The 21,530-nt window shown below is 44.4% G+C and overlaps 1 protein-coding gene across 1 annotated transcript in view; it reads right to left on the bottom strand.

Annotated features, from left to right (window-relative positions):
- The window catches only part of BMP1 (bone morphogenetic protein 1), a 93,407-nt gene that overhangs the window by 36,549 nt on the left and 35,328 nt on the right, over positions 1-21,530 (bottom strand). Inside the window, exons 4-8 of the mRNA XM_018570225.1 lie at positions 15,639-15,794; positions 15,317-15,434; positions 15,020-15,198; positions 13,429-13,534; positions 13,128-13,252 (exon numbers count right to left, since the gene is read on the bottom strand). Coding sequence (XP_018425727.1) covers positions 13,128-13,252; positions 13,429-13,534; positions 15,020-15,198; positions 15,317-15,434; positions 15,639-15,794 — 684 coding nt within the window. The remainder of the gene's footprint in view (positions 1-13,127; positions 13,253-13,428; positions 13,535-15,019; positions 15,199-15,316; positions 15,435-15,638; positions 15,795-21,530) is intronic.

The raw sequence follows: 21,530 nt of genomic DNA, 5'->3' as shown, positions 1-21,530 counted from the left end.
TGGAAAGGTTTTGTGTAAAAAAAGAGAAGAGTGAAGCCATTGGGTTCCATACTACACCCAAGAGCAGAATTTGATGCTCTACAATGCCTGAAGATGTTTGTGGCAACATTTTGTTACTTTATATTCCATCTTTATCCACTCAACCTTCTAGTATGTATGTATGTATGAATGACTGACCAAAGACTAATGGATTCAAATAACAGTACAACAAATTACAGCAGCCAATCAAATTTCACTATGATGGTTTCCAGAGGTCCAGGTCAGCATCAGCAGCCTCTGTATTTCTCTGTATAGGTTTCCTTTACCATATTGCATTCATACCACAGATAGACATTGTTAAAAAGGTATTAATCCAACATCCAAGCAACTGTGGAAGCTTTATGATAGTTAGTGAGATTTTACAAGATGCAATTATATTGACAGCTTTCATTTTTTAATGTAAAAAATAAATAAATAAAATGTCTGGAAGTTAAATTTCAGATCAGAGTTTTTTTTCTTCCTAGGAATAGGAAAACAGCAGACAAGGTGGCCGACAGTTCCTCTGACCGCCTAATTACACATTCTCTCCCCCCCACCCTCCTGCGGTGTCTCTCCACTCCGTGATGATGTCACGGTCATGTGATCTCCAGATGTCACACAGATGTTCTGAGGTTATCTGTGAATACCAGAAGTGAAGATGCTTGGTACAGGTTCCGAGGATACAACTCAAGTAGATGAGGGGTTAAAATACCTCTAAAGAATCAATGCCTCTCCTTAGATCTAACATGTAGGTACTACACTCATCAACGTACTTTAATAACTCCATATATCATGTGTAGGCAACCTTTGCACTCCAGCTATTGAGGAACTACAAGTCCCATAAGGCATTGCAAGACTGACAGCCACATAAATGATTTCCAGGGGCAGAAGCATTATGGGATTTGTAGTTTCACCACAGCTGGATTGCTGAGGTTGCCTACCTCTGTCCTAAAGTGCCCTTATCTGCTTGACAGACATTCCCTCTGTGTAAGGCCCCATTCACACTGAGCGACATGAAAATCGCGCGATTTTCCGAGCGATTTTATATGTGCGACATCGCGCAACTTCTCCCTATTGGGCTGTAAGCAATCAGGAGCAAAATCGCTCGAAATCCGCAGAAAAAAGGGTCATGTAGGAGCGACAAGCTACAGCGACGAGCTACAAGCAATATTGAGCGGCGAGATGTGAACAGCTCCATTGAAATGGATTGGAGAAGCTACATAGAGCGATATCGCTGCAAAAATCCACTAGTCCCATGCGGTTGACTCTGGGAAGCAGGGTTGGTACCAGAATTGGGCAAGCAGGAGGTCAAATGGCCACAGCTCAAGGAACGCCTTAGTAACCTATGAAGGATCCACAGGGTTCCCTGAAAAGCTGCTGTAGACACACAATATATGATGACTGAACCATTACCCTCCATCTATGATCTTCTCTTTTACTTTTTCTCTCTTAATTTCTTACTTTATTGGTCATAACCTGGCATAGAATACTGTAATATTAGTATGTAAACAAGCTTATATGAGATACCTGCACTTCTGCTCAACATGGAAAAAAAAAAAAAAGTAAAAATGTGTGCCTGATGACTATACAAGGAAAAGCTGTCTCTTTACCTTTGCTGTCTATAGGCACAGGCCTACTCAGCTACATGGTCTATATAGCTGTCCCTGGTAATTTATGTACGGCCTACACATTCCACAAAATTTTGTACGTTCATTGACATCTGTCTCTACGCTCCAAGGAGATTTGAATCCAATGTCCCTACCACAGCCACACATAGTTCTGTTGTGCGAATCAATTAACCTACCAGTATGTTGTCAGATCAAACCAGAGCACCTGAAAAAACAAGCTCAAAAAACACAGCGAGAACAGACAAATTCTGTTGTGCTAACCTAGAAATACCTTACTCAATGGAGATTAAACTCAACTATCAATGAGGGCTGGCAAAGGGGAAGGAGGGGGCAAGTGCCATGTGAGCCACTCATTTTGATAAAAGATGGCTAGCAGTAAGGTAGAGGGGGACTTTGACAGCACAGTATGCTTAGGAGAAAAGATGTGGAATAAATGAAAAGGACAACTTTGGTTTTGTGATTTTAGAAGATTTAGAACTCAAGTGAGTTTTTTAATGCTGTTTGAGGCTGGGGAGACTCACCCTCTCTATTTGTCATGGTGTGCAATCACACAAAGACAACAGAGTTAGGGATGCACCGATACTGTCTTTTCGGTATCGAGTACCGATATTTTTTTTCCGGTACTCACCAATACCAAAAAACAATACCAGAAGTGCCATTAAGGAAGTCAGGCGGTGGGTACTGACTGGCCACTTGGCTTCCTGATTAGCCGGGAAGCTGGGCAGGGTGTAAAGAATCACCACCCAGCTTCCTGATTAGCCGGGAAGCTGGGCAGGGTGTAAAGAATCACCACCCAGCTTCCTGTTTAGCAGGGAAGCCATCTCCATGCTCCCTCATCACCAGGTGACGAGAAAGCATGGAGCCGGCTTTCCGGCCACTCAGGAAGCCGGGCACCGTGTAATGACATACTGCCTGGCTTCCTGATTGGCCGGGAAGCCGGCACCATGCTCCCTCGTCACAAGGAATGAGGGAGCATGGAGCCGGCTTCCTGGCCAATCAGGATGTTGTGCAGCGTGTAATGACTGGTTGCCTGGCTTCCTGATACTGGAAGCTGAAGTATTGGGCTAGGCATCAGAGCATTTGGCCAAGTACGAGTACTCGCCCAAATACTCTGCATCAGCACCGATACTAGTATCGGTGCATCCCTACAAAGAGTGATGGAAAATCTTCTAATGGGGACACTTGTTTTGGTGACAACTGTCAACTACAAGAATATTTCCCCTTATCCCTCTACTCCCGCAGGCTTTTTCCTCTCCATGCGATCAGTCCATCAAAGCCGCTTCACTTAACTGCCCAGCAGTTCACAGCTCTCTGACGTCATCACACACAATGCGGGACATGCAGTTGTGCAGTATACGGGAAGACAGTGATCGCCCACCCCCATTCTGAAGTGGCAAATGGCTCAGGAGAGCGCCAGCCATGGGGGGAGTGAGGAACAAGGTAAGTATTTGAAATTATTTGTTTCCTCCCCAGCCAAACATTAAACCTATGTAGTACTTGGGGGCCTCACTGCATGCGTAGATTGAATAGCAGCCTGGATTGGGGCTTTATGGGGTTCGTGCATGACCCTTTCTCTGTGTTAATTAGTACATTTTCCCAAGTTAAAAGGGAGAGGGTTCCAGTAGATGGTGTGGATCAGACGCCCAACAGTTTCAGTGGAGGAAGTCCAGTGGTTCTTATGTGGGGAGCGTTGGGTCTGTTTGACCTTTCTGACAAGACTGTCACCTAAAAGCTGCAATGTTGTCGCTTAACGGTGCTCCCCTTCGGCCCAGCAATCTCAGGAGTGAAAGCCTAGCAGTTATGGTATGGGAAGTAATGGGTCTATTTTAAGTTTTCTGACGAGACTGCCAACTAAAAGTCCCTTTATAGTCACTGGGAGAGTATGGTGTCTTCCACAGTTCTCCCCTGGGGGTTTTAAGTATCCCTCCCCTATGGGATGCAGAGAAGGAATCACAGGCTACGAAATGGAAGTGCGAGGTCACTAAATACAAGAAAAGAACTGATGTACATTCGACCTGTTTGCCACCAGTTGGACAGGATATTATGCTTGCCTTTTGAGTAGAGATTTCCACTAAACCGTTTATATTTCTGAGATGGCCATCGGTGTGGACTTCCATTAATCCTATCATGCCATAGAATGGACCCTTCTAAAAGGCAATGCATGTAACTGGAAAAAAGTGGTTGACAGAGACCAAGTAAGAGTGCAGAGAGTTTTAAGAAGGAGCCATGAGGTGAGAGCTCGAGTCAACCAACTCTGAGCTCGAGTCAACCAGCTTGGTGACCTTCAGATGGGAATCATGATTTCCATTCATGGAGCCCTCTAAATATGGGTAATAGTTTGCTATCTGTAAGCTGGGGAGGCAGAAGGTTGATGTAGTGGCAAGTCCATGACAGAGGAAGGATCCTGTCCTTGAGTATGGCCCTGGAAACTTGGGTACTAGTGGATGGCAACCTGAGTTGCATGGAAAAAGCTCATGCTCTCTCTTAATGCCACTACTAAAGAGAATCGATTAAAAAATCCATTAAGTAGCACCCCAACACCCCACCTACCCCCACAACAACCAACGTCTTAAAGATATACTTCACGTGTTATTATAGCAGCATATGAACCATGATGCTACATCTAGTAATACTACTAAACCTCCATGGCTGCCAATTCTACGGTTTGTTCCATAATTATTTGCCGCTGCAAATGGCCCCACCACTGTACTACAACAGCCCACTTAAATGGGACTATCCCCAGGCCTATCCCCATCTATCTTTGTATGGAAACCCTGCCATTTCATGTCCCATTTACCATGTCCAACATAGGATTAGATTCTGCAGGCATTTTGCCAATTTGGGACTCATTTATCAAGGAAATGCAACAGCATATATAGGATTGTATTACTTATGTCTTTTGAGCTGTAGATGGTGCTGTAGTGCAATGTTAGTCTCTATGCTTGTGCATGCTTATCTATGATATATACAGGAAGTTCTCTCTGTATGCTGTATAATGCTGTATTTTGATGTAATGTTCTCCTAAGCAAGTAAAACCTAATTCAGCATTCGTCAAGATCCCAGCGCTTCATCTAAACACGTAACCAACATCTTCAATAAGTGCTCTGTAACCCATTGCTACCAGTCTGACAGCAGGAGTTGGATAGTCTGAATCTGAGTGTGGCCATTGCCAGTGGTTTTTCCCTCCAGTACCCAGCTGCTGCCTGTGAAGCATGTTTATTCACACCTCTTTGCAAAATCACAGGCAATAAAATGTGTTCCTTTTAAGCTCTGCCAATTAAAGCTTTCCTTTCACCTGAACATCTGGAAAAATGCATGAAGTACCAAGGTTGTAAAAAGTTGGCTTTGGACAACTCTGACCGTCTATTTCAAGGAAAAACCCACCACAGAGGAAATACATGGTCTTCCGTTGCTGACCTTGCTTTCCGGAGATGTTAGTTGTCTGTACCTCACACACGAAACCTTTGAATTAAAGTGACACTAAACTCAGGTGTTTAATCTTAAAAATACATTCAAGTACCCCAACTATTAACTAAAATGTAGTGTATGCATCACTCCAATGTAGATCCTCAAATCATCTCTGAATTGGTGCGGACACTGTCCTTCCTTTTGGAGGGGGGCTACTTTTGTTCCCCATGGTCCCTGTGTGTGTTGTAAAGTAGTCACCGCTCCAAGCTCACTCTGATGAACTACAAGCTCAATACCAATTAGTAGACAAATTGCGAGATTATAGTCCATCTCGCCTTGTTCAACAGCGTGTCTCCAACCAAACCTCTAGCAGTTTCTGACAGTCCTATCTAGCATTACATATACTCTCCTGTGATGGACTACAATCTCAATACAAATTAGTAAACTAAACATGAGAGTGTAGTCCAGCACAGGAGGGAGCTTGGAGCGGTGACTACCAATTAGGGGTAGTTCACACCAGCCACAGTGTGCTCCGACCCGATGGGGGTCAGAACGCACTGGATCGCTTTGCGGCCAGCTCACTTTGTGTTGGGGCGGGAGGGGGAGTAACGGTGCATTGAACTCAATGGCAGTGCAATCGGCTGCACGGGAGCGCGTGGCACATCAATGCCTGCGTTCCAGCCCGGTGAGAAAACAAAATAGTGCTTGCATAACTTTTTCTGACTGGACGAGAACGCAGGCATTGATGTGCCACACGCTCCCGTGCAGCCGATTGCACTGCGGCCAGACCGCGTGGCTGCGGTGCCATTGACTTCAATGCACCGCCAAGCCCCCTCCTGCCCCAATACAAAGTGTGCTGGCCGCCATGCCATCCAGTACGTCGCGTCCCCAATCGGGCCGGAACGCACTGTGGCTGATGTGAACTAACCTTCAGAGATGATTTGAGGATCTACTGCCGAGTGATACACAAATAAGATACATTTTTGTTAATAGTTAATGTACTTCAATGCATTTTTAAGATTTAACTCCTGAGTTTAGTGTCACTATACATACTATTTGGTAAAAGTATATAGTATATGTATTCCGACGTCACTTACCACATACAAATCAGTGACTCAGTGTTAAAAATAGGGACATCCAGACAGTTAGCATTTTCAGGCGATCAGCAATGGAGGGCCCACTTTTTACAAGTCTCTTATCCTTCCACACCCCATTAAAAACTTCAAGTATTGGCTAGGAAACCTATATTGAGAGAAATATGGAGGCAACGCTTATGTCCTTCTGAACATGCTAGCTGCTTGGATATCATTACTTTCACAATGTCTGCCAAATAGCATTTTAAAATTGAGAAATCAGTAATCCTACAGGATGCCTATGGCAAAGGTTTCTTTTTAGAAAGAGGATTGGTAAAGTCCAGGATTAGAGCTGTTGTCAGTAAATGGTAAAGCACATATCACATAAGATTAGTAGGACAAAGACCTGACTGCTGTTTGCGATAATCAAGGGGGCGTAGAGCCTAACGAACAGCACAGAGTGTCCCAGAGGCAAAGAAATACTAGAAATCTTCTGGCCTGCTGGGAACTGCCTGAGCGTTAACTCTGTTGCCAGAGTTTTAATTAGCTGACGCACAAAATGTTTTTTTTACTATATGACCGATTTAAAAATAATAGTTCTTGAAGTAAACCTATGCTCTGCTCTTTGGCCTCCGCAACAGCTTGTACTTCCCTTTCCTCTTCTCAACAGAATAAGCAAAGAGAAGAAGCCCTGTTTAAAGTGTATTAGTATTAAAGGATGAGAGGCGCTAGGATCTTTAAAATCGAGAGTATCCAATCATTTTACTAGGAGTTTCTTTCAGGCATCTTAATCCCTTAGTTGTGGCTGCACTACCACCAAAAATGACCCCAAGCTGCAGGAGGGACCTTGGAGAAGTCTATTGAAGCAAAGAATGGGTGGCCACCAAACGTAGAAGAGTCCAAAATGTTTTATTGGTAGTGATGAAAGAGCATCAAATACCCAACACATTTTTGTGGATTAAAACAACCCCCTTCATCAGGGCTTCAGGTGTAATTCAGAGGGGAATCCCTTGGGAAATAAAAAAAATGGAGAGTTATTAACGTGATAGTGATCACAAATTCCCTTGTGAAGGACGGCTGAGCATATAAAGTGACTACCAAGCTGCTTCAGGGGTTGACATGTTGCAGGGTTGACATGTGGCAGGGATGGGTGTGTGTGCAATGTCAGGGGTGCTGGGTTACACCCAGAAATATTTTTCTCAGGTTGACATCTCTGCTTTCCCTGCCATCATGTAACAGCACTGAGTGCCTAAGCATCCAATCTCAAAGCACCAATGCCTTTACATGGAAGGTGTGGAAGTGACTCCGTGTCCCCCCATATTTCTCTTTGCTCCCAGCAACTGAGTGGAGTGGTGTATGGTAGGTCAGTATAAGCCTCTGCAGAGGACAATGTTAAAATTAACCTGTTGCTTTGCCCTGCATGGCCAAAGCAAAGGGTCCCACTGAAGTGCGCCTACGTTCAAGGCAACCTTATGAGTCAAGTTACTTGTGAAATATATGGTGCTCGCAGGCATGTTGCACCTGCTCAATGACAAAACCATCAGCCACTTTCTAACAGCTAGGGGATGTGCGCCTCCACTGGCTACATTACTACAGTTGAAATAGCTTACAATGAAAGCTCACCCTAGAATTACTCTATGCACATTAAACAGCCATGTAGCACATGCACCTTGATAGATGCATAGCACCATGTTTGACTCCGGTTGTCTAGCAATCAGCTTTGAAAACTGTGGCCATTTACTAGCAGCACCATGCAACTGATGATTTTGCTCAGTCTCCCCCATGCTATCCATGATGGATGCATAGCACCATGTTTGACTCCTGTCCACACTCCGGTTGTCCAGCAATCCATATTAGAAACTGTGGCCATTTACTACCAGCACCATGCAACTGATGATTTTGCTCAGTTCCCCCATGCTATCCATGTCTTGCGATGGCAAAGCCTGACTGGAAAACGCTTGCTCTGTGCCCTGATTCTGTCAAAGATGGAGATAGCATAGGGAGGCTGAGTGACACCATCAGTTGCATGGAGTCCCTGGGAAATGGCCAGCAGTTTTCCAGTAATTGCTGGACAGCCATTCTACTCTATCTAGGAGACAGCGGGACTTTTTTTTAGGGGCCAGCTCCATTGACAACAGCTAGAGGAAACCTCAAAAGTTAGGAGCCAGCTGTAATGTTTATGGAGCATTGGCAACCTAGCTTCTGGAATTTATTCAGCCCTAACGTATGCTAACACCCAATGGTCAGCGCTGCCATGGATATGGCCAGGAAAAGCATTTTCCAGTTTTCCCACCATTTAAAATGAAATGGTTTAGCATGACTGCTAAAAAGTTAGTTCTGTAGCAAGAGAAAGGACTGAGCTACAGCAAAGCAATTATAGGACGAAGTAAGCACATTCGTGAGTGGACATCTGGTCTACATTGTGGTGTCCCAAGGAAAATAAAAGCAGTTCTATACGATCTGTGGCAGCTGGATGCAACCTGGTAGCTCTCAGGCTAGGACATGGCAGAGTTAATACGGCAGCCGGCTACATTCCTCTCGGAAGTGGGGAGGTTACAGACAAAGCTCTGTGCTTGGAGTAACACCGTGCCGACATTTCTACACACAGCTGATGACCACTGCAAACAAAATGCTTCCTGCCGTTGTCAGGGAAACTGGGAAAGGATCACTTACACGAGGATGGTGAAAGACAGACAAGATGTACAGCTCTCCAACTGATGAGTGTGAGAAAGAGAGAGAACGATCGAAGCAAGGAAATGAGAAAGGAAAGGCCAGGAACTAGACTCGGTTCACACAGCTTAGCACACACAGCATTCCCTGTACGGAGCCAAAGTACATAACCCCCCCACCCCCTTCCCTTCTGTATAAACTGGGAAAAATTGGCAAATACAGAATTTGTTGCACACTACAGAGCTAAGTGAGACTTTACTTTGCACATCAATGCAGTGAGCTCCATCTACAGAGCTCAAACACATCGGACCTGATAAGCCAGGATAGGCGGTTGTAGACGAAGGCGAAATCCCGCATGGCACATCTGATTCCGGCACATTGCATATGATAACTATTCTGTTGCAGTGCGTATAGTTTATTAGGCACAATTATCTTGACTGTCTTGTACCATCATCCTCTTGGCACAAGGATGCATCCTCTTGAAACACTCTTTTTCTGAAAAAATGTGCGACTTTTGTGCGACATGCCACACTTTGGGATTTTTCAACAGTAGGATGTGATCCGGCGCACTGGTCACATTCTACTGTTCAAATCCTCCAAGTTGAATCATTTGGTGCATTCCATGAATCAGTGGTCCGTGCACCAGATATATGGTGCACCATCAATAGTTTACAGGGCCCACTGTGTTCCCTATATTCAAATCCAACTCATACGCACGGCATTCCCTCTGCACAGACTATGCCAAGTATATTTAGCATTCCTTGTGCACTCTGCTCGATCTCAGTGTATTGATATATCCAAGGAGACACAAAATAGCCATTCACAAATACAATTTAATATGCACAACATTTCCTGAACAGCAATGAAAGAAAGAAAACTTACTAGTACAGTTAGTTGAACATCGGTATAGCGAAACATGCATACATTATATGTAACCACTAAACAGAGACCAGTACACTTAGCACCTAAAGATGCTAACTTAGCTAGTGCTCACAGCATTCCCTGCACACCACTAGAGACCTGTACACAAGGTTCTCTGAACACCAATGGGCCCCAATCATACAGCGCTCTATACTGTATATACATATAGAGACCAGAAAATTAAAGGGTTATTAAACCCTCCGGTGTTTTTGCATATATCTACTGCTAGCAAGCAAAAGATATATGCAAAAAGTGTAAAAAAAAAAAAAAACAACAACAAAAACGCTTTAACAGCAGTTTAAACTTACCTGTGTCTTCCCTGCGTGCTCCCGTCCAAAAATGTGAAAATTCTCAGGCGGGCGCAAAGCATCTTGGGGAGAGCGCATGCGCAGTTCACATTTTCGGCCGGGAGACGAGGAGAGACACAAGGTAAGTATATGGACGGCGTGCACCCGCATGCAGACACCGTGAGACAAGAAGTGCCAGCAAGGACAGAGGAGTCAGTGCTGGATCAGAGATCCGCCACAGCGCTTGAGGGACAGATGAAAAAACGACAGGAACGAAGAAGAAGATCGGATTAATAGACATCATTTAAGGTAAGTGCTGACATTTAACATCGGGGGGAGGGAAAATATCTTTGACTTTCATGTCACTTTAAACAATAACTGTACACAGATATAGCCTGCAATGCGCTGCACTCCCTGTATTCCAAGTGGAGCACAGAACACAGTGTAATCCATGTACACCAAGAGCCCAATACACACAGCATTTCCTAAATACCAATGGAGCCCAGTACACACAGCATTTCCTAAATACCAAGAGAGCCCAGCACACACACAACATTCCATGAACACCAAGAGAGCCCAGTAGACACAACACTCCATGAACACCAAGAGAGCCCAGTAGACACAACATTCCATGAATACCAAGAGGGCCCAGCACACACAACATTCCATGAACACCAAGAGAGCCAAGTAGACACAACATTCCATGAACACCAAGAGAGCCCAGTAGACACAACTTTTCATGAACACCAAGAGAACCCAGTAGACACAACATTCCATGACCACCAAGAGAGCCCAGTACACACAACATTCCATGAACACCAAGAGAGCCCAGTACACACAACATTCCATGAACACCAAGAGAGCCCAGTAGACACAACATTCCATGAATACCAAGAGGGCCCAGCACACACAACATTCCATGAACACCAAGAGAGCCAAGTAGACACAACATTCCATGAACACCAAGAGAGCCCAGTAGACACAACTTTTCATGAACACCAAGAGAACCCAGTAGACACAACATTCCATGACCACCAAGAGAGCCCAGTACACACAACATTCCATGAACACCAAGAGAGCCCAGTACACACAACATTCCATGAACACCAAGAGAGCCCAGTACACACAACATTCCATGAACACCAAGAGAGCCCAGTACACACAACAATCCACATACACCAACAGAGCTCAGTACACACAACATTCCATCTACACCAATAAAGCCCAGAAATCAGAGCATTAGCTTTATACAGATAGAGCCTAAAACACTCAACACTCCCTGCATTCCATATATACTGCCTGTCCAAAAAACAGTCACCCCCATAATATTTCACTGGACCTTTAGCTTTAAATATGGCACACATTCTCTGTGGCATGGGTTCGATAAGCTTATGAAATTACACTTATTTCCATCCAGAGTTGCATTCATTTTTCATCAAGCTCTTGTAGTGATGATGGGAGAGTTGGAGCACTGTGTAAAGTCTTCTGCAGCACATTCCAAGGATTCTCAATGGGGTTTAGGTCTGGACTCTGTGGTGGCCAATCCATGTTTGACAATGATGTCTCATGCTCAGGGCCAGATTAAGAACATCACGTGCCTGGTGCTGAGGATTTTGGTAGGCTTTTTATAGAAATGGCAACGGTCACCAGGGCCCTCGTCGTCCTGTCCAGGCTGCGATTTGTAGTCTCTCTACAGCTTGAGTCAGTGGTGGAGCGCCAGGGCCTGGCTGCAACTGTAAGCCTGGTAGATCTTCCACTGACTCCAAGTTCTAGAGAGACTACAAATCCCAGAAATACACTTTACAGCAATGCAGAATAATACACCCAACTATAGAGGACTACAAATCCCAGTAATACATTATACAGCAATGCAGAATAATACACCCAACTATAGAGTACTAGAAATCCCAGTAATACATTATACAGCAATGCAGAATAATACACCCAACTATAGAGGACTACAAATCCCAGTAATACATTATACAGCAATGAAGAATAAAACACCCAACTATAGAGGACTACAAATCCCAGCAATACATTACACAGCAATGCAGAATACTGCCAACTATAGAGGACTGCAAATCCCATTAATACATTACACACAGCAATGCAGAATACCACCAGCTATAGAGGACTATAAATCCCAGCAATACATTATAAAGCAATGCAAAATGGCACTGGCTATAGAGGGCTTCAAATTCCAGCAATACATTGTTAAGCACTGCAGAATAATATCATCAGCTATAGAGGACTACATATCCCAGCAATACTTTATACAGCAATGCAGAATACTAAGGAGCAACATACTCTGTGTTGATCTGGCTTCACGGCCTCCAGGGTCTCAGGAGGGCTGTGTGGGGTTTCAGGGAGGCTGTGCGGGGTTTCAGGGGGGCTGTGAGGGCTTTCAGGAGGCCAGTGCAGGCTCTCTGGTGGTCAGTGCGGCTCTCAGGTGGCCAGTCCGGGCTCCCTAGTGGTGATTGGGGCTCTTAGGTGGTCAATGTTGGCTCCGAGCGGTCAGTGCGGTTTTACCTGTACATCAACACAGCACACAGCATCCTCTATACAATAATGCAAGTATACATAGCACCTGCATATCAAGCAATAGCTGGAAATGACAGAGCTACAGTAACTGATGAAGGGACCCTGCTTGGTTCCAAAACGTTGGCTATGTAATATATGGGATTTGATTCTTCAATAAAAAACACAAGGATTTAGTCCACCTTGTGAGTGCTGGTGATCCTCATTGCTATAAACTAGAGCTACAATGACGACACATGGCACTTTCTCTATACAACTCATCATTTTAGTAACTTCTGTACAAAAGGACTTTTTATGCACATGACTATACATCCTTAAAACCCAGTATACATGGTAGTCCTTGTGTAGAACCAGAAACCATTGTACAAATCCCTTCCTCAACAAAGCACAGTACATGCAGCAATAATTGCACACCAATACAATCCAGTATGTGTATACACATCACGCTGATAGGGAATATTATGGTACATACAAAATTCAAGGCAAGTCATTTAATCAGCAAGCACTGCTTTTCTCTTGCACACAACATTATATCAGCATACAGCCAGTATATAAAAAGTACAGTACATAGCAAATGGCATTACCTGTACACTGATAGAGCTTCCTGGCCTGTCCAACATCCCCAACACTAAGCCTTGTCCGCTGTCCTATTGATGGCTTAACTCCATTTACTTCATATTTAGGTAGAATTGTGTCAAGAAAAATCCCTCTGTTAAAAAAACAAAAAAGCTGAAAAGAATGCATGAAAGATCAGAAATACATCCCCAGGGCACTGACAACATTATTAAAAATGTTTAAAAGGTATCCTTCAAGTATTCTGTCACAACTTCGGTGCCTGTCATCCATCAAGTGCACAGTGCTTATGAACATCGAATATTCCCTTACCTGGAGAAAGTATTCTTCGCATAGTGCATTATGCTGTCGAAATCATAAGTCTCTCCCAAGGACTCCACCTCTTCTTGCTCCATTTTCAGGAAGTTATACTCCTGTCCTGAGGAAATAACAGTCAATCAGACATAAACACAAGGCTACTCTAGAGTTTCGGACTGCCTATGAGAAGTAGCCACGCATTTGGCCACACCCCTGAGGAATTCTGGTCACACATCTACCCCATATTCTAATTTTCCATGCTCGCACAAACTACAAATCTATTGTCAAACTAAGTTCTGGAACCTGATCTTCTCCTACAAATGCTAATTTATTGGCTGTTTCTGGATTCGGGTCTGAGTAGCTGATTTGGAAGAAACATGCAGATCAGGAATGTCAGGGCGAAGTCATAACTCCTAATCTGCATGCTTGTTCTTGGGGAGTACAGTGGTACCTCGGTTCACGAACGCCTCTGTTCACGAACAATTCGGTTCGCGACCAGGAAGTTCGTCAAAATGTTGCCTCCGCTCGCGAACTCTGCCTCGGGCGACGGACATGACCGCGGCCATCTTCCCCGCTCTGAGACGTGGTTGTGATCTCCTGTACTCGAGATTGCAGTCGCAGACAGGGCTGTGGACACTTACTGTGAAGCTTTTTTGTGTGCTTTGTAGCACAGTACTGTACAGTATTACTGTATTCAATCCAGCATGGCTCCCAAGAAAGTGCAGAGCAAGCATGGTGGGAAAAAGAAAGCGCAGAGCAATAATGAAGATGACAAGGATGTGCAGAGCGTTATTGAAGGTGACAAGAATGTGCAGAGCGTTATTGAAGGTGACAAGAATATACAGAGCGTTATTGAAGGTGACAAGAATGTGCAGAGCGTTATTGAAGGTGACAAAAATGTGCAGAGCGTTATTGAAGGTGACAAGAATGTGCAGAGCGTTTTTGAAGGTGACAATAATGTGCAGAGCGTTATTAAAGATGACAAGAATGTGCAGAGCATTAATGAAGGTGATAAGAATGTGCAGAGCGTTATTGAAGATGACAAGAATGTTCAGAGCAAGAATCTTGGTAAAAAGAAACTTGTGGTTACATTTTTTTCCCCATATGGTTCAGAACGGATTAACCTTATTTACATTGAACCCTATGGGAAAATGTGATTTGGTTCACAACCAATTCAGTTCGCGACCAGAATCGTAGAACCAATTAAGTTTGTGAACCGAGGTACCACTGTACTTTCCTATGTCTGAATATCAATGGGGAATTAAGGGGAACATAAACAATGGTGCCGTTTCAGAGAGTGCCCAGGCAGCAATTGTAGTAACGGTTAGTCCTCATGGGTCCTCTTCAGAGTTATTCTCTAAGTACGTAAAGCTATGTAAAAAGTGACAAATAATTCTTCCAAAATTAAAAATAATAAACAAATGTATGTGTAAGTCCAGTCATATCCATTACTCTACATAAGTACTTCTCACTTTTCAATTATACAAGGGACACTAAAAGCATACGTGGTCATTTTTTTGGAACTGGAGCTGTCATTTTTTCTAACTTGCCAGTACCAATTACCACAGCCCACAAAAAAAGCCCTGGGGACCATCTTCTCAAGTACCCGGTTGGATGTTATCTCGAATAATGGTGACGTGATGATCTCGGTCCGGCCTTGTATGCTCATGCCAGAATCCAATGACGTGACCCAGCTCATGAACCACAATTCCAAACTTGTCGCAGTTCTTTCCAATAGAAATGGCTTGAGGTCCTCCTCCACGACGCCCCACGTATGAGCAGCACCTGCACGCAAAGGGAAACCATGTCAGAAGGAACACAAGGAAGAATAAATACCCTGAAAACTGGAATAACCATTGAAACAACACAGGATTTAGGTTTTGGAGATGAAAGGCTACATTACCCGCAAGGCCTGTATGTGAAGACTATGTAACTGTCCTCATCGGTTCTCTCTAGAAACGTGACGCAGGTGTGCTTCTCCCAGTGGCGCATCGCTTGCCGAAATATCGCCTTCTGACTGCCTGTGACATGTGAGGCACAGAGATTTTAGACGATACTAAAATAGTAAAAAGGAAAACAAAAAAGGAGTGTACGTGAAATGAAAAATAGGCATACAATGGATCACCAAGGTAGCAGATTGCCAAGAGTAGACAAAGCGAGAATACATAGAGAGAGGTCAGTTGTAAAATGAGGGCTTTTATTTTAGAAGAGCGGCACCGAGAGACCTGTGAAATTTCCGCTGACCACGTAAGGAATGATCCCATGTGGCCACACTCGCTCTGGTCGAGAGGTTGCAGCTCGCCTGCCACGGGAGACTCTTCTGTCTGTACGTGCACGGCGGCCCGTCCTTGACGATGTGCCATTTCTAGCAGGACTGGATACTGAGGAACGGAAGAGGAGAGCATGGGATAAATTGCTTTTACATCATTTCTACATTAAAAAAAAAAGTAGAGTAGTAGAGAAGACATTTAGACTGGAATAGAAGACTTGTACAGGACAAACAGGGAGAGGCAGTATACATATTTAACCATTTATATAGACACTCGACAATCCTGTTTCCACCCCTCCCCATGGTAAATAACAAGGAACTGCTTCCCCTTTCCATGCATGTCCCCCCCCTAATGCGATGCCCAAAGGACCTTTCAGCAGGCCCAGCCATTGGCACACTTAAGTGAGGGCAGAAAGGGCAGGCATGCTTATGATTTTACAAACAATGACAATCATCATCAAGCTACTTTCTGCAAGTCAACCCCAGAGGCCTGCAGGCAGCATCGGAGGGGTGAATGTGAAGGTGAGTTGTATATCCTGGCCGGAATCCCCAGGTGACTTGTGTTTCTTAAGTACTCCAGTAGCAATCTGTGCAGGTTGAGATCCTGGCTCTACACCTATTAATGATGAATTTTGCTTCTTCTGTTGCAGTCCTCGTAATGTAAAAAATAATAATAACAAAAAGGGTAACAAACCGTGAGATCTGAAGACTCAAATGCAAAGGTTGTACCACAGAGGCAATGTGGTGACCTAGTGGGTGTTTCAACCTACAGGGAACCTTTTGCAGGACTGATGTGTAATAGAAAAGTGTAACAGATTCCTTAAGTACTGTCATAGCCTAGATCAGCCTTTCTCAACCAAAATTATATGGAGCCCTAAGTTTTTCAAGAGGTTACTACTTCTTGAGCAATCAGTAACTTCTGCCCATCAGATTAGTCACCAATTACAATAATGATCATTTTGGCTATCTGTTAAGGGGGCATTCTTCCAACTGACCACCGATGTAAGGAGCATTCTTCCCTCTCACCACCAATGTAAGGGGCATTCTTCCCTCCGACCACCAATGTAAGGGGCATTCTTCCCACTGTCCACCAATGAAAGGATCAGTCTTCCCAATGACCACCAATGTAAGGGGCATTTTTCCCACTGACCACCAATGTAAGGGGCATTCTTCCCACTGACCACCAATGCAATGGGCATTCTTCCCACTGACCACCAATGCAATGGGCATTCTTCCCACTGACCACCAATGCAATGGGCATTCTTCCCACTGACCACCTATGTAAGGGGCATTCCTCCCACTGACCACCAATGTAAGGGGCATTCCTCACACTGACCACCAATGTAAGGAGCATTCTTCCCTCTGACCACCAATGTAAGGGGCATTCTTCCCTCCGACCACCAATGTAAGGGGCATTTTTCCCACTGACCACCGATGTAAGGATCATTCTTCCAACTGACCACCAATGCAAGGAGCATTCCTCCCACTGACCATCGATATAAGGATCATCCTTCCCAATGACCACCGATGTAAGGATCATTCTTACAACTGACCACCAATGCAAGGAGCATTCTTCACAATGACAGGCAATGTAAGGATCGTTCTTCCCAATGACCACCAATGTAAGAATCATTCTTCCCAATGGCCACCAATGTAATGGGCATTATTCCCACTGACCACCAATGTAAGGGGCATTCTTCCCACTGACCACTAATGTAAGGGGCATTCTTCCCAACCACCAATTTAAAAGAGAATTCTACCCACTGACCACCAATGTTAGACGCATTTATCCCACTGACAACAACACGTATGCACCAGGAGCTGTAGATATAATTATTGAAGATTAATTTTAATTATTAATTATATAACTAATATAATTATTGAAGAGTTACGGTAGGAAGGTTGAGTAAGGCCACTCTAGATACAAATTGTAGAATCTAATTGGTATGGAAAACAAAGAACCTTTTTTCTGTTTCAGACACTTTTTCAGCTTCTTCACACAAAAACACTGAGAAAACTAGGACTATAGATATTCTCTTACAAAAGAACATGAAAGGAATTTGTCTGTCACATGTTCTTCAGCAGGGCCATGCCGCCATGGATGGTGCCAAACACCAATCTGGCTGTGACAGGACGGATGGGAAGATGCTGTCACTTTGTTTTGCTGCCGAGTAAGCAAAGCGTGAGGGAGGCTCGATGTTTGTGTACATGCCTGTCATTCCACAATGACCCTGCTTATCAGGACAAGATTTCCAGGTCCAGAACACGCTGTTCAGCACATTTCCTATGGAGTTATCGCTGATCTGCCTTTTCACCTACACCGGACCAAACAACTGTAGAGTATTATTGACTGATCTTCACAAATATTATTGCCAGTCTCTGCTCTTGCTGCCATACTGTCTCTATTGGGGGACAATCCCAAAATCTGGGCCCTAAAAGGTGCAGGGTTTTGTCTATGTGGCCTACACTTTGCCTGACTGCTCTTGGACCTGGGTTTTATTCCCACCGTGGAAATTAACTGCATGGAGTTTGCATGACTTACTCCTTTATTTGCTCTAATGTCTCCCCAGCTAGGTTAACAGGCTACAGGGGGACTCGGATGTAAAAGGAGGATTCCAATATGAAAGGGGGGCTTCTGATGTGAAGAGGAGCTTCTAAGGCAAAAGGACCGGTTCACAACACAAACAGGGTCTGGAGAGGGCCTGGCGGTGCATTGAAGTCAATGAAAAAACACGCAAAAATGTGGGGTTCCTGCGCCTGCATCGAAATCCTCCCTTCAAATCAAGAGCCCCCATTCACATCAGAGGCCCCTTTAGGGTCGGTTCACACCACAAACAGTGCGTTCCAGAGCGGTCAGGCTCTGGAACGCACTATCACAGTCCGCCGGCTCCCTGCATTCAGGGGCCGGAGGGAGCGTGGAGGTGCAATTAAGTTAATGGCTCCGCAACCACGCCCCTCGCCAGCAGAGTGATCGCCTGCACCCGAACGCGTGGCACATCCATGCCTGCGTTCCGGCCCAGTGCGATCTGCAAAAATAGTGCTTGCAGCATTTTTGCAGATCGCACTGGACCGGAATGCAGGCACTAGTGTGCCACACGCTCCGGTGCAGGTGGGGGGCGTGACTGCGCTTCCATTGTCTTCAATGCACCACCACGCCCCCTCCCCCCGAAACGCAGGGAGCCGGCCGGATTGCAATACATTGCGTTCCAGAGCCTGACCGCCCTGGAACGCACTGTTTGTGGTGTGTACCGGCCCTTACATCAGAATCCTCCTATTCACTTTAGAAGCTCCCCTTGACATCAGGAGCCCCCCTTTCACATCAAAGTCCTACCAATAGAAAATTTTGAGGCACCTGTTTGTGGTGTGAACCGGCCCTCAAAGGGGACTCTGACGTGAAAAGGAAGAATTCTGATGAGAAAGGAGGGCTCTGATGTGAAAAGGGACAATTCTGATGAGAAAGAAGGACTCTGATGTGAATGGGGGCTCCTGATTTGAAGGGAAGATTTCAATGCAAAGGCAGGAACCTCACTGTGTGTTTTTCAATGGGGTCCCCCTTACATTTTAAACTGGGATGCCTCAAGATTTTGCATACTTTTTAAGGGTGCTGTGCTTGGGGAAAAAAGGTTGAGAAATGCTGCTCTAGATTATAACAGGGTTCCTATCAACTTTATATAAACTTTACAAAAATTGATACATTGTTAAATATTAAAGTTAACACAAATTACAAGCCACGAACCCTACTATTCTCAGCTGCCTGGCCTGCCCCAGTCCAATCAACTCTACTTTATGTGACCTGCACAGTAAAACAGCAGGAGATGTTCTGAAGTTATAAAAGGAACATTCCCAGCACATCGACTGAACACTGGTCTGGGACAGATCACTGAATAGTAGAAAGCTTAGAAGCAGGTATGTCAACCACATTGCCTCAGAAGGTGCCAACGCACCACCATAGAAGAAAACAGACACAACGTTTGAGACCAGTCGGCAGACTTTTTTTTTTTAGGGTATATCATTAAATCCTGCAGAGATTTGCACATTTACCTTTCAAACCAAGCAGAGGCTCAAGTACGGATTAGATAAATTGGATGAAGTGGAAACGTCATTAAGATGATGGGAAGGACATTTTCATTACACTTCGTAACAAAGACTGAAGTTTGGCAGGCCACCAAATATCTGGAGGAGAGCCTTTGCTCCTTCAGACTGAGAAGAAGCAATGATGGAAGTGGCATGGGTATTTTCCAGATTACCCGAAGGAGGCTTTTATCAGACCTCTTCAAAGCACATTCAAGGAAACCGGCATTCAGAAAAACCTTCCCAGACCCATCCGAAAATTCCCAAGAAGAAGTGTGACTCTCAGGTCAAGTAGAGACCATTGACAAAAAAAGGCAGTAGGCCCTTGTGGCTTGGCCTAAGAGGCAACTAAGTAAAAGGATTAAACTGATTAACACCAAACAAAAAACAGACAAAGCTATAGTATGTCAGCTGTAACCAGTGCATATTCTTTCAATAATTTAACACATTTTATACCTGCAGTCTTTACAATAATATCACAAACTATGGGGACAAAGCGTGAGGTTAAATTGTATGTACTGTATAATCAATATTTGTTTTAGTTTGGGATAGAGTAGGGAAGGGTAGAGCACCTAGTCAGTTTTTGTTTTGTTTTTTTTAACTGTTTGTATCATGTTGGGGAGATTTCTCTTCACTTTTCCTCTCAATTTTTGCCATCTGTGTCATGTTGGGGAGATAAGTGGGGTCCAAGAGTGGTGGCGTCCATGATTCGTATGAAAACATTTACAAAGATAGTCAATTCAAACGAAGTATTTAATGGAAAAAAAAAAATTTCACAGGAGGACACGTTCTATGGACACCTCTCAACGTTTATGTGCAATTATGTGCCAATATGGACTTGTCCTGTAAAAGTCAAGCTTGACCCATCCCTTGCCCCTTTATTGACCACACTGATGATGAGTGGCTTTACAAGCCAAATAGGGAAGCTAGACTCATCCTTTCCTGCATCCCATGCCCCATTATTGACCAGAATAGTGACAAGCTGTGTCACTAACCAATAGGGAAGCTTGACCCATCCCTTGCCCCTTTATTGACCAAAATAGTGATGAGCGGCGTCACTAACCAATAGGGAAGCTTGACCCATAACTCCTCACCCCTTTATTGACCACACTAGTGATGAGTGACTTTACAAGCCAATAGGGAAGCTAGACCCATGCCTTCCTTTATCCCATGCCCCATTATTGACCAGAATAGTGACGAGCTGCATCACTAACCAATACGGAAGCTTGACCCATCCTCTCCTGCCTTCCAAAGCATCTTCTTCATCACATGCTCAGTCTAAAATTGCCCAGGTTCGTGAGAATTCTACTTTAAAGCCAAACTCCAGCCACAAGAAACATAGCAGTGTTCGAGTAGTTATACATTCCATCTCCTAAAAAGATCCCCCTCCCCATCATGTAGACTTTCTTCTATATTAGGTAAATATTCTTGTTCACATGCAGACTATACATCCGCTGGGATGTAAGCGCTGCAGGTCTCACAGACCCCAATGCCGAAGTCAAGTCTCCACCACTCTCTCCTTCAGGCCACAAGCTTTGTTTTGTGAATGGCCAGGAGGAGATACAGCTGTATCGCTGGGGTCTGTGAGACCTGCAGTGCTTAGTCCCGGACAGAAGTAAAGCAGGGCAAAAAAATATCTGCTCAATTGAGAAGTAAGTTGGTGTGAAAAACCTCTAACGTTGCATATGAATGAATGGACAACGTAACACTTGTGCACATCTTGAAATACTGCAAACCAATGGTAATGGCCAGTGTGTGTGTGTGTCTATATTATATA

This window comes from Nanorana parkeri, unplaced genomic scaffold (genome assembly GCF_000935625.1).
Source record: "Nanorana parkeri isolate BGI_ZX_2015 unplaced genomic scaffold, ASM93562v1 scaffold1480, whole genome shotgun sequence".
Taxonomy (NCBI): Eukaryota; Metazoa; Chordata; class Amphibia; order Anura; family Dicroglossidae; genus Nanorana; species Nanorana parkeri.
The sequence above is the reverse complement of the archived record's forward strand: the minus strand, read 5'-3'. Positions and strand labels throughout refer to the sequence as shown.